We start from the raw sequence: 14305 nt of genomic DNA, 5'->3' as shown, positions 1-14305 counted from the left end.
TGAGGCCTCCAGACCTGTATACAGTACTCTAGGTGTGGCCTGACCATTGCCTTATACAATGGAATAATCACCTCCTTATCCCTGCTGGAAAAATTCCTGTATATCATTGACAATACTCCATGAGCTACTCTTGCAGCCCGTCTGAACTGCTCAGAGAACTTCATATCTGCCTGCACAACCACCCCCAAGTCCCTTTCATTCTCTACCACTGTCAGTGTAGTACCACAGAGTTGATAACCACAGAGTTGATACGTTGCTCTGGGGTTGCTGTTTCCCATGTGTAGTACTTTACATTTGTCAATGTTAAACTTCATTTGCCACTTCTCAGCCCATCTGCTCAACCTTTCCAGATCCTGTTGCAGCAGCATAGTGTCAGTAGTGTCCTTGACAACCCTGCCAACCTTTGTATAGTCTGCAAACTTGGACATTAAGCTTGATATACCATCATCAATATCATTTATAAATACAGAAAACAATAATGGACCCAACACTGAGCCCTGAGGAACTCCACTAATAACATTAGTCCACGATGAGCAGTGTCCTTTGATTACCACTCTCTGTCTTCTCCCCCTAAACCACCCCTTTATCCATAGCAGCAATTTGCCTCCAATGTCACACTGCTCCAATTTGTGTACCAGTCTTCCATGTGCAACAGTATCAAAAGCCTTTCTAAGATCCAAGTATATAATATCAAAGTTATTCCCTGCATCCAGTTCTTTTGTGACTGCATCATAGTATCCAATCAAGTTGGTCAGGCAAGACTTTCCCTTAACAAAACCACGCTGTGTCCAAGCTATTACTGAAGTCTTGTCTAGATGATCCTGCACTGCTTCTTTAACCAGTGCCTCCATTAATTTTCCTGGAACAGCAGTTAAACTCACAGGTCTATAATTACTTGTGTCAGCCTTTGATCCTCCTTTGTGAATTGGGGTCACATTTGCACATCTCCAGTCTATGGGTACCTCCCCTGAGTCCAAAGTAGCTCTCATAATTATGGCTAAGGGTTTGCTTACTTCCTTTGCTGTTGTCTGACTAATTTGATTGCATACTATGATGTAGTCACAAAGGAACTGGATGCAAAGAATAACTTTGATATCATATATCTGGATCTTAGAAAAGCCTTTGATACTGTTGCACCTGGAAGACTGCTGCCCAAATTGGAGGAGTGTGGCATTGGAGGCAAAATGCTGCTATGGATTAAGGGATGGTTGAATGGGAGAAGACAGAGAGTGGTAATCAACGGACACAGCTCTTTGTGGACTAATGTTATTAGTGGAGTCCCTCAGGGTTCAGTGTTGGGTCAATTGTTGTTTTCTGTATTTATAAATGATATTGATGATAGTATATCAGGCTTAATGTCCAAGTTTGCAGACAATATGAAGGTTTTCAGGGTTTTTAATGACAATAATGACAGTACACTGCTGCAACAGGATCTGGAAAGGTTGAGCAGATGGGCTGAGGGGGTCACAAATGAAGTTTAACACTGACAAATGTAAAGTTCTACATATGGGAAGTGGTAATCCCAGAGTAACGTATCAACTCTGTGGTACCACACTTACAGTGGTAGAGAATGAAAAGGACCTAGGGGTTATTGTGCAGGGAGATATGAAGTTTTCTGAGCAGTGCAGACGGTCGGCAAGAATAGTTCATGGTATCTTGTCAATTATATACAGGAATTTTTCTAGCAGGGATAAGGAGGTGATTATCCCCTTGTATAAGGCAATGGTCAGGCCACACCTTGAGTACTGTATACAGGTCTGGAGGTTTCGTTTTAAGAAGGATATAGAGCTGTTGGAACGAGTACAGAGAAGGGCAACAAGATTAGTGAATGGAACAAAGGGTTGTTCTTACGAAGAAAGGCTTAAGTTTTGCAAATTACGGGGTCTGGAGTCTAGGCACCTGCAAGGTGATCTGACTGAGGTGTAGAAAGTCTTGTATGGTTTGAGCATGCTCAATGTGGATGTGATTCTTTCTCTTGCTCAGAATAGTCGCCTGAATGGCATAAATTCAAACTGAGGAAAGACAGTTGTAGGACAGAAGTGCGGAAGTTTGCCTTTAGTCAGTGGTTGATTGCTGGAACAAACTTTCATCCGTCGTAGAAGTTGAGAGCTTAAATATATTCAAGGCAGAACTTGACAAACATTTGGAGCGAGTGTATGGGTGAATCAAGGGTTTTTTTTTTTTGCTGATGCTATATAACGTCGCTTTCTTCCATCATGTGCATTTGCTAATGCTAATGATTATGTAAATTCTATCTGAATTCACATACATCCCATTATGTGTATTGTCTGTGAATTCTATTTGAATTCACAGACAATACACATAATGGGACGTATACTTAAATTGCAAAAGGATAGCTGCAAGATAATCTTTAGATATGTGAATATTTGCATTCAGCCAAACAGCAACTGACTTTGGGAACATCCTATAAGAGGGAGGCCATATAAGCTTGCTTTCTGACATGGTTTGCATTAATATTTCTATATACATATATATATATTCAAAGCAAAGAACATACCTAAAATCTTGAAAACAATCTGCTCTGGGTATGGAAGCAAATAGGCAGTTGTTTTTCTCACAAGCACATTGTACATCTCGAATACTATAAGAGAAAAAAGTGTTTAGCATAAAAAATAAGGAGAACAGCCAGTGAATATTTCACAATTAAGGAAGGAAATTTCTGTTTTGATATTGATGATTTTAACCTCAATGTCAAAACAGAAATTAAAATTTCAATAGTATAAAAAACTTACAAATACTTTACAAAAGTAGGAACAAGTAATTTTTTTAATTTGTAACTAAAGATGCTAACTAAAAATTTGTTTTTCTCCATACATAAAAAAAAAAAAATTCTTGCCCAATATTATGAATTGTACATTATCTAAACTGGACAATAATAAAACATGCAAAAAAGTAAAATACTTCCTGTTTCTGTGTGTGCGTGTGCACGCAATTATATATATGACAAACAAATATATTTGCTTACAGCCAACGAGAATGTTGAAACTTAGAGATTGGCAATCTCTAGAAAAAAATCACTCTAAAATAGTAAGCAAATAGAGAGCATATCCATATGTTCCTAATAAAAATGGAGAAAACAATTGGGAGCTAATTAAATCAAAAATTTCAGACTATAGTATATCAGAGATTAGAATTTGGGGAGTATATGAGAGACTGGAATTTGGGGAGTACAATATGGGCAGAGAGGATTTAATTTATGAAATCTTTAAAAAAAAAGACTTTAAAAAAGAAAAATTTTGCAGAAGGGGATGAATCAGATTGGTCCACTTGATATCAATGGTTCGATTGTAGATTATTCTGATGAGGTAGCTGACTAACTGAAAAGACTATTTTGCATCTACATGCATCCATGAACAATTCTGTGAGGAAGTGCAAGTGAGAAGCTTATCAAACTTACAAAGGGGATTAAATGATTTTCAAAACAATGAGAGCAAAGTGGAGGAGAAATTGTTGAAGCAAAACACAAGAAGAGGCTACTGGGATAGATGTGATCTATCCAGTTAAATTAAACGAGGCAGAAAAGGAAGTAAGCAGGCCCTTAGTCATGATTATGAGAGCTTCCTTGAAGTGAAGGGAGGTCCCACGGAATGGAGAAGTGCAAATTTATCCCCAATTCACAAAGGGGATCGACAGATGACATGACTAATTACAGACTTGGTAGTTTAAATTCTGTTCCAGGGAAAATAATGGAGTCACTGCTTAAAGAAGCTTTGCAGGATCATCCAGAGAAGATTGGAGTAATAATTCAGACAGAGTATGGATTTGTTAAGGGGAAGATTTTCTGACCAATTTGATTGGATACTATGATGTGGTCATAAAGAAACTGGATGCAAAAGTAATTGTGGTATCACGAAAGCTTTTGGTATTGTTGCACTCGGAAGACTACTGTACATGTTGGAGCAGTGTGGCATTAAGGACAACTTGCTGCTATGGATAAAAAGTTGGTTGATTGGAAGAAGATAGAGAGTGATAAACAATGGACGCTGCTCTTCATGGACTAATATTATCAGAGGAGTTCCCCAAGGATCCCTCTGTATTGGGCCCATTGTTGTTTTCTGTATTTATCAATGATAATGATGAGGGTATATTAGGATTCATGTCGAGGTTTGTAGATGACACAAAGGTTGGTAGGGTTGTTAATGAAAGTAAGGATGGTACACTAGTGCAACAGGATTTAGAAAAGTAGAGTAGATGGGCCAAGAGGAGGGAACTGAAATTTGGAGGCAACACTGGCAAATGCAAAGTACTGCATGTGGGTATCAGTAATCCCAAGAGTAACATACCAACTGTGCGTTACTACAGTCAGGGTAGTGGAGAATGAAAAAAAAAAAAAAAAAACCTGGGGGTATTTATGCAGTCAGATATGAACTTTTCTTCTGAGCAGTGCAGAGGCTACAAGAATAGATCACTGTGCTGTCAATGATATACAGTAATTTTTGTAGCAGGGATAAGAAGGTGATTATTCCCTTACACTAGCCCCTTATATGTAGTACTCAAGGTGTGGCAACAGTCAGGCCACACCTTGAGTACTAAAATGTACTCAAGGTGTGCTAAATGTACTAAAATGTACTAAAATGTAACTAAAATGAGAACTCCAGACATACATGTCTGGAGTTCTCATTTTAGGAAAGATGTAGAGCTGCTGGAATATGTACAGAGAAGGACAACAAGACCGGTCAGTGCAAAAAGTGGTTGCTGTCACCAAGAATGGCTTCAGTTCTGCAAATTGCAGCGTCTGGAGACTAGGCTCCTAATAGGTGATCTCATTGAGGTGTATAAGGCTTTGAATGGCTTGAGCAAGCTCAATTCTGATGGAATTCTTCAACTTGCTCGGATTCCGCATCTGAGGGAACATAAATTCACATTGAGGAAAGACAGTTGCAGACCCGGGTGCTCACATCTGGTGAGTATGGGCTTGGCACACCCAGGGTCCTGAGCTGGATATCATCATTCTTCTCTTTCTTGGTGATTCCCTTCTACTTTTGTCTCTCTCTCTCTCTCTCTCAGGGTAACTTGGGAATTTTTTTTTTGGCTGGTGCAGCATAAGCCTCAGGCTTCCTTGCACCATATAGCTAATAATAATAATAATAATAGATGTGAAGAAATTTGCTTTAGCTAACAGGTGGATGATCACTCAAACAATGTTCAATCTGTCATGATGGAAGTTGACTGCTTAAATAAATTCAAGGATGAACTAGACAAACTTTCGGACAGAATGGACGGGTGAAATGGGAAAGGGTTTTTTTTTTTTTTTTTTTTTTGGCTGATGCTATAGCTTGCTTTTGTGCATCATATGCCTCCACAAATGGTAAGCAACATATTCCTGCTTAGAAATTTGCCAATATCTCTAGAAAAATTTATCCTAAAATATTGATAACGTATCTGAAACAAAGCTACGGAACAATGAACGGATGGGTAGAATGGAAACTAGTGGGTTTTTTTTTTGGCTAATGCTATACAAGCTTGCTTTCTGGCATCATATGCCTCTACTAATGCTAAATAAAAGTGAACTAGCACCTTCGTTAAAACAAAAGATTATAATTGTGAATCTCTGGTGTTTCAAACTTTACTGCAACATTACGAAGATAGGGACTACAGAATGTCTTTGAAATTTTGATTCATTCTAATCTGAATTTTTGTCATAAAATTTCAGAGATGCAAGTGATGAGCAAGAGGAACACTTTCATCAGGACATATCCATGATGGAAAATTAGTACCACATTTGCTGGGATACTCTCATGATGGATGGTTACTGATTTCTTAAGAATGAAGGCAAAATGGACTAGGAGGAAAATTCTCTAAGTGGAAATCCCGTTTAACATAACAAAAACGCAGTACATTATATGAAAGGGGTAAAAAAAAATTCAGCCAGCATATTTTGCAGGATAAGGAAATACACATTCTCCCAAAACAAAATTTTTTTACATTAGTAGTCACATCTGATGAAAGAAAGCAAACTTATATAGAATCAGCCAAAGAGAGAAAAGCACTTCACCTATCCATTCGTTCCAAAAGTTTGTCCAGTTCTTCCTTGAATTTTTTAAGCTATCAACATCCACAACAACAGGTGGAAGTTTGTTCCAGCATTCAAACACTTGCTGGCTAAGGCAAATTTCCACAAAATCTAGTCTGCAAATGACTTTCCCCAATTTGAATTTATGGCCCCTCAAGTGTAACCTGAGGAAGGGGAAGAATCCCATTAGCACTGAACTTGCTCAAACCATTCAAAGCCTTATACACCTCAATGAGATCACCCTGCAGGTGCCCATTCTCTGGACACTCCAAATTGCACAACTTAAGCCTTTCTTGGTAAGAACAACCCTTTGTTCCCCTCACCAACTTCGTTGCTTTTCTCTGTACACATTCCAGCAGCTTTACATCCTTCCTATAATGAGGCCTCCAAACCTGTATGTAGTATTCAAGGTGTGGCCTGGCCACTGCCTTATACAAAGGGATAATCATCTCCTTATCGCTGCTAGCAAAGTTCCTGTATATTATTTACAAAACATCATGAGCTGTCCTAGCAGTTTTTCTGCATTGCTCAGAGAACTTCATATCTGACTTCACAATTACCCCAGGTCTCTTTTACTTTCCACTACTCTAATTGAGTACAAACACAGTTGGTATTTACTTTTGGGTTACTATTACCCACATGTGGACAAGGGGGGGCAGCACCTGGAACGTCAGTTCATCTCCGCACCACTGTAGAAGGGCCAGAAATAAGTAGTGTATGTCTGTGTCTATTATGTGGGTGTTCCGTTGTTGTGTCTGACCCTTGGCTACCCAGAAGCATCAGTCACTGGACAGATGATTCTGGGTACTCGTCCACACCACGGGAAGGTGGGCCAGTCCCAATCGAGCTCGAACTGCCTCAATTCGAGACTCTGACCCAGCTCATGTTGGCAAAAGATGGGCCAGATTCCTCTGGGGGGCCCACTCCAGAGGAGGGGAAAAAGGGGGGGGGATTTCCCTACTACTAGCCACATTCATAACTTTGATTTTGTCATTGTTAAACTTCAATTGCCAGCCCTCAGCCCATCTCCCCAACTATTCTAGATTCTGTTGCAGCCGCATACCATTGTTACTATCATTAATAACCTGACCAACCTTTGGATTATCTATAAACTTGGTCATTAAGCCCATTATACCTTCATAAATATCACTGATAAATATAGGAAGATTACAGATGTTGTTTTTGATATAATCACAAATGCCAAAAACAACACAGAGGACTCACTGACTGACACATCTGCAATGCATTAGTCCTTCTTGAATTATAAAACTGTAGTGATAATCTTAGAAACAATTTAGAACAATACAAAGTAAATGCCACTTTGTTGTAATCGCTGTGATTAATATAAAATGAAGTATCAATCATAGCATCACATGAAATTCTTTAATTATAAGGAAGAGAATCTACTCTGAGAATACTAATGAACAATTTTTAATATTTCTAACTGAACATAACAAAATATAACCAACCAATCCTTGTAATTAAAATCAAATGATACAGTTATTTCTTGATCTTTTCTGATGGGCTTTAAAGAAAACAATAGGAGATGGAGAATTCCACTGTGAATAACACGACGTATCTGTAAAAAAAAATTATATATATATATATATATATATATATATATAGAAATAAAATGAATATATAAATCTAAAATCAATGGATTACAATAAAAGGGTTTTAAATGTAATGAAAAATCTATTCACTTATAAATTAAAAAAAATAAAACCTTAACATTTAGGACACTGAATGATTCCACCTGAAATTCCATTATTTATCAATATTTCATATTATTAGTTTTATGTTAATTTATTAGGTACTGTTACAATTATCATATGGGTCTGTGAGGAGATCAAACAGCAAAACACTTGCCTCTGGGGCAAGTGTTTATTACTGGGTGAGATTTGTGCATTCGAATGATATCTAAAGGTGAAATTGTAGATTTTTTAGATTTTTCGATTGTGCTCAATTACTCTTAAATTACTTGTTGAATTAGTCAGAGTGACTCACTTTCACTCTACTGTGTTTAAAGATTAAATTGTTTAAAATTTTATTTAAAGTTTACAAGTTGTGTTAGGATATATAAGAACAGGAAAAGGTGCATGCATACTTGCGTGTACACTAATTCTAGGAGTTCCGTCAATCATTTTAATAAATTTGAGGAGTTCGTCAAAAGTTCAAAGGCAGATAATGTTGGGATATCAAAGACATGGTGTCACACAGATACAAGGAACGCAGAACTTTTTTTTTTATGAAAATCCCAGACATGAGAGGTATTAAAACCTATAGTTCTTAGTACCTTGCTTCGGTTGGAGGTTGAGAAGATGAGAGAAGATATTTGTAGACATTAGACATGAACTTCTGTAGACTGTAATTTTCAGGAAATACATATGAAGTAAAGTTGATCCAGAAAATGGCAGTTGAATGAATAAACGAGGAAGATGACAAGGTGGTTCTGTGAGTTTGAAGTTGGACAGTAAATGAATGTTGGCGGGCAGCGGCACGTGTTCGGACTGTTTTGAAAGAGAGAGTGGGAATTATAGAAGGCAATTCAGAGGAAGGTACCCATGGAAGTATCTAGAAAAGGCATGCAGCAAAAACAGAACATCTATGATACAGAGAGTGCAGAGACTTTGTTAGAGATGAGGCATTAATTAACCTAACTGCCCTCTTCTGAATGGATTTAGAAGCATGAGAGAGGTTTTGGGGGGGCACCGTCCGAGATGGGGGAACAGTATTCCATGGTAGGGCAGATTTGCGATTTGTACAGAATGAACAACTGTTTGGAAGAAAAGTAACGCAGAGAGCGAAAGAGAAAACCAGGTTTTTTAGATGTAGAGGAAGCAATATTTGTAATGTGCTTGTGCCAAGAGAGATTAGAAGTCAGAGTAAACCCCAAAAGATAAATATCATTTTGCTTAGAAATTAGAGTGTCACCAAAGATAAGCATGGGAGCAGAAGAATACTTTTTGCAAGACACTAGACAAGACTGAGTTTTAGAAGGATTGAAATCAACTAAGTTGTCTTTGCCCCAATTCTCCATTGGGGAAAAGACAACTTAGTTGATTTCAATTACCTGGAGGTCGGTATTTAAGGAATTGGTATCGGATATTCGAGAAGTTGAATCTGATTAAGCAGGGCAAGGTTTCTCAAAACGGAAAGTGGAATGCAATGTATTATCATCGGCAAAACTATGGATAGGATTTCCAGTCAATGGAAGAAGGTCATTAATATAAGAGAGGAAAAGAGTGGGTGAAAGAACTGTACCTTGGGGAACAACAGCATTAGTGGAGAAGCTGGAAGATGGAGAGCCATCTACCTTCACCCTCAGTGAGTGATCACAGAGAAAACTAGATAAACAATTACAAAAAACAGTTGGCAAACCATTAAATGGAAGCTTGTTTAGAAGACCTTTATGCCAAACACGACCGAAAGCCTTAGAGATATCAAAAGCAACTGTTTATATTTCACCGAACATTTCCACTGAATTTGTCCATAAATGGGTAACATGTTGTTGTTGTTGTTTGGTTTTTAGGAGCATTAGCAACTATGGCCATATTGCTCAGGGGATATGCGGTGGTCATTCCCTGACTTTTCCACATCCTCTGTATTTGGTGGTCACGGGCTCAAACTCCGGTCTAATCAAGAAGCATGTGCTACGCACTGCTGCTCCTGCCCACCTGGCTACGGAAGCGCCAATGGGTAATATACGCCAGAATATCACCAGTGGAAGGTTACTAGGTAGTTAAAAGTTGGCGATTAATTGATATCTCCATTACTTTAGAAAGAGTAAAAGTAATTGCAATTTGATGATAATTGCATGGGAGGGATTTGTTACCCTCTATAGGAACTGGCTGGATACGAGCACATTTCCAAGCAGAAAGAAAAACACCTCTGAAATAAGAAAGTGAAAAAATGTGGCAAAGAACAGGAGTAAGTTTGGGAGCACAAGTTTTGAGAACAATTGGAGAAATACCATCAGGACCTGGAGCTTTCTTAGCATCATTTGTCAAAATCCTTCTGACATCCTTTTGATGGAAGACCACAGGAGGCATTCAATGGAGCGTACTGGGATTGGTGGGAGGTGTTTTACCAAGATCATTAATACATGAATTGGAAGTAAAATGGGAAGCTAGCACATCAGCTTTATCCTTGGCCAAAGTGACAACAGAACCATCTGGTTTTGACAGAGGAGGGAGCAGAGATGTGCAATAGTTGCGGCCAATGGCTTTGGCAAGAGACCAGAATGCTCTGCTACCATTAGGGCAAGAAGCAAGTTTTCTACTCTTCGCCTGTTCAAAATCTAGTTTGGACTGTTTAATAACTGCTTTACAATTGTGGCGAGCTTTGGTGTAGGCAGAAAATGAAACAAGCCAAAACAGTCCGAACACGTGCCGCCACCAGCCAACATCCAATTACTGTCCAACTTCAAACTCACAGAACCAACATCTCATCTTCCTCATTTATTCATTCAACTGCCATTTTCTGGATCAACCTTCCTTCATACGTATTTCCTGAAAATTACAGTCTACAGAAGTTGAAGTCTAATGTCAACAAATATCTTTGGTCTTTGCAACCTCCAACCCAAGCATGATACTAAGCACTATCGGTTCTAGAACCTCTCGTGTTTACTGTTTTCATAAAAAAATAAAAGGTGATTAGTAATTGCAAAAGGGTCAGCATATCGACCAGCTCAGTGATTGTGACTAGAAATCAGAAGCTAGCTGGAGTTGTGAACATTAAAATCACCAAGAAAAATTACCTCACTGTTATGAATGTTAGATTGAAGAAAGTCAAGATGCAAAGACAGGAAGTCAAAGAGTTCCAAGTGATTAGCGGTTTTGGTAGAACAGTAGAGACAACAGATGAATTCGACAGAATGAGAGAAAGATTTTAAGCAGGAGAAGATCAAAAAGAGGAGATTCCAAATTACCAAGTATTACCAAGTCTCTGCAAGGGAATAATCGGAATGGATATATGCACAAGTACCACCGTTGAGGCAAAAGGAATCATACAGCGAATAATTTGGGAAACTGAGATGAGCAATAGTTGAATGAACCGATTGAATCAACAGAATCTCAGTTGAATCAACTGAGATTCTGTCAGAAAAATTTTATTTTTCTCTTTAATTGAGATTCTGTCAGAAAAACTAGATTTGAGACCACGTATATTTGTGAAATAAACTAGGAAGTGTTTGGGATTTTGTCGAGTACAATGTGTACAGGAAGTATACACAGGAAAGGAAGGGAGGAGCAGCATTTGAGCTATTGGTTAAGAAACACATAAAATACAAAGAAGTACAGCCAGTCAACGTGGCTGGCTGTACTTCTGCAGTGTTGAGTCAGTTTTGTGTGACATAAGCATTGGGAAAGCAAAATTGAGAATAGGAGTGGATTATAGGCCTAATAACTCTGATAAGTATAATAAACACAGAGAAATAGAGGGGGGAAGTAAAAAAAAAAAAAAAAACTGCACAGAGAAGTAGAGGGGGGCAGTAAATCACAGTGTCTTATAATGACGGATTTTAATTACCCAGATATTGCCTGGAATTTGTCGGTTGATCACTCACACACTAGCAAGGCTTTTGGGAATTTATTGAATGATCAATTTCTAAAGCAGCATGTTGGGAGGCAACTAGAGAGAGTAATACTCTTGATTTGATTATCAGTTGTGATTCTTCATGCATTAAGAATCTGCAGAAAAGGAACCAACAAGGTGTCAGTGATTACAGTGTGCTAAAGGGGGGGGGGGGATTTAATCAAAGAGGTAACTACCATCAGGGTAAAGGTAAGAGTTTTTGCTTTCTTAAAGGTGACTACAGAGGACTGAGACAGTATTTTTAAATTCTATACAGTGGGAAATTAACCGGTGACACGGAAGCCCATGATAAATATAAGCTGGTTTATATCCAAGACACCAAGGAGGTTAGGCAGGCAAAGGCAGATTACGAGAAATCTTTGGCAAAGGATACAAAGAAAAACAGCAAAGAGTTCTTTACTTATGTAAATTCTAGAAGGAAAGGGATGAATCAGATTGGTCCACTTGTCGATGGTTCAATTGTCGATGATCCAGCTCAGGTACCAAACAAACTAAATGAATATTTTGTATCTACATTCACATGTGAGAAGTTATTCAGGGAGGGGAAAGCCAGAGGTGAAAATGTTGAAGATAAACATAAGACGGGCAACTGGGGGTGGATGGGATCTATCCAGTTATATTAAAGAAGGCAGCAAAGGATGTAAGCAAATAATTAGCCATAATTATGAGAGTTTCCTTGGACACAGGGGAGATACCCATGGAGTGAAGTGTGCAAATGTGACCCCAATTCACAATGGAGGATCAAATGGTGACAAGTAATAACAGACCTGTTAGCTTAACTTCTGTTTCAAGGAAATTAATTGAGGGACTGGTTAAAGAAGCCCTGTAGGATCATCTAGACAAGACTTCAGTTATAGCTCGGACACAGCATGGGTTTCTTAAAGGGGAAGTCTTGTGTGAGAAATCTTTGGATACTATGATGTGGTCAAAAAGAAACTGGATGCAAAGAATAATTTTGATATCATATATTTGGATCTTAAAAAGGCTTTTGATACTGTTGCACATGGAAGACTGCTGTACAAATCGGAGCAGTGTGGCATTGGAGGTAAATTGCTGCTACGAATAAAGGGATTGTTTTGATTGGGAGACCTACAGTGGTAATCAATGGACACTGCTCTACGTGGAGTCTCCCAGGGTTCAATGTTGTGTCCATTGTTGTTTTCTGTATTTATTAATGATATTGATAATAGTACAGTAAACTCTCGATTTTCCAGGATAGATGGTAAAAAAAAAAGGTCCCGCATAATCGATTTCCCGGTTAATCCAAAAAGACAGCAAGTCACCGATATACGTAAGAGACACGTTCCAGGAACTCTTACGTATGCCGAGTTTTACGTAACTCAGAAATGACTAATAAAATATTGCTACTATATCTTTGATATGCCAAAATTACAAAAACCACATAATATCCTCAGAAGAATAGTTATGTATTTTTAGTTAATTCACTTAAAAACTTTACCTCGGGACAGTGGTGAAGTAGCCAGAGTGGCACATAAGAAAAGAAAACTTAAAAGGAAGAAAAAAATACATTATTGTACTGTAAAAACTGATTTGTATTTCGTAGCCTTGGTTATTATAGTTAACTTCATTGGTGCTGATCACTTCTCATATTCTGTCTTTCTATTTTATTATTGTGTTCACCATTGCCACTGAAAATTCTGAATTTTGCACGAAACTTGTTCATGTTTGTGGCCATCTTCATACATCCTTATTATTTTAATTTTGTAATCCAAAACGATCGCTTTCCTTTTCTTGGTAGATTTACTAGTAGCGCTGTCACTTATTCTCTTAGTCTGCACCAAGATAGCAGCCAAAATTAAATTAAATTTTGTGAGAAGAACTTCACAGGGTTAAGGCGAAAGCTCACTATTAATCACCCCACGCAAGTTCACATTTTACTGAAGCATATTTCTGGTGATCACTGCCATAAAACAATTTGCACTTTCTGGTTTATTGGGTTCTTCTGTTAGTGCAATCTATTATAAACAGGTAGTAAACTTGATCTTATTGCATTTGCGATAATACTGATAGCTGGAATTCTGTGGTTTTTACGTAATTATGGTGAAATGTGTCCCCCCCTTCACTGAAATCTTCAGCCATATAAAAAAATATAAGTAACGTAACATAAGTCTGAAGCTACATAAGTCGGGGACTTACTGTATCAAAAAATGTCCAGAAACCTATGTAAAAAGTATGGCAATAAATAAAAAATGAAAAAACTTACGACGCAAACTACTCGCGTGTCCAATTCGTGAGTAGTGCATATTGGACAAGCATTTATTTTTTACGACATCGATTTTAAATCTAATTATCTTCACCCTTTTTTTTTTACAATGTCACGTATGGTTTAGTCACCAAAACTATAATGGTTCTTTAGAGATTTAACAGATGCACCATTTCCAAACTTTGAATAATTTAACCTGAGGGGCTCGCATCTGATGAGTATGGGCTTGACACAACCCAGGGTCCTGAGCTGGATATCATCATTCTTCTCTTTCTTGGTGATTCCTGTTCGACTCACTCTCTCTCTCTCTCTCTCTCTCTCAGGGTAACTCGGAAATTTGGCTGTGGTAAAGAAAGCCTGCCCGAGAAGCACGCAAAAGTTTAATGAAATTTACCGGTAAAAGTACTTTGCTATAACGGCATTTGTATCGTTGCTTGCTCGGTAGACAGACG

General features: G+C 38.1%; 1 protein-coding gene across 3 annotated transcripts in view; it reads right to left on the bottom strand.

The window, feature by feature from the left end:
* Positions 1–14305, bottom strand: part of LOC150090468 (uncharacterized) — a 678730-nt gene that overhangs the window by 305141 nt on the left and 359284 nt on the right. For all 3 annotated transcript variants that reach the window (XM_090389911.1, XM_090389910.1, XM_090389909.1), the window contains exons 12-13: positions 7504–7613; positions 2519–2602 (exon numbers count right to left, since the gene is read on the bottom strand). In XM_090389911.1, coding sequence (XP_090246037.1) covers positions 2519–2602; positions 7504–7613 — 194 coding nt within the window. The remainder of the gene's footprint in view (positions 1–2518; positions 2603–7503; positions 7614–14305) is intronic.

Source organism: Mastigoproctus giganteus, chromosome 2, assembly GCF_048544385.1.
Source record: "Mastigoproctus giganteus isolate SK-2022 chromosome 2, ASM4854438v1, whole genome shotgun sequence".
Taxonomy (NCBI): Eukaryota; Metazoa; Arthropoda; class Arachnida; order Uropygi; family Thelyphonidae; genus Mastigoproctus; species Mastigoproctus giganteus.
The sequence above is the reverse complement of the archived record's forward strand: the minus strand, read 5'-3'. Positions and strand labels throughout refer to the sequence as shown.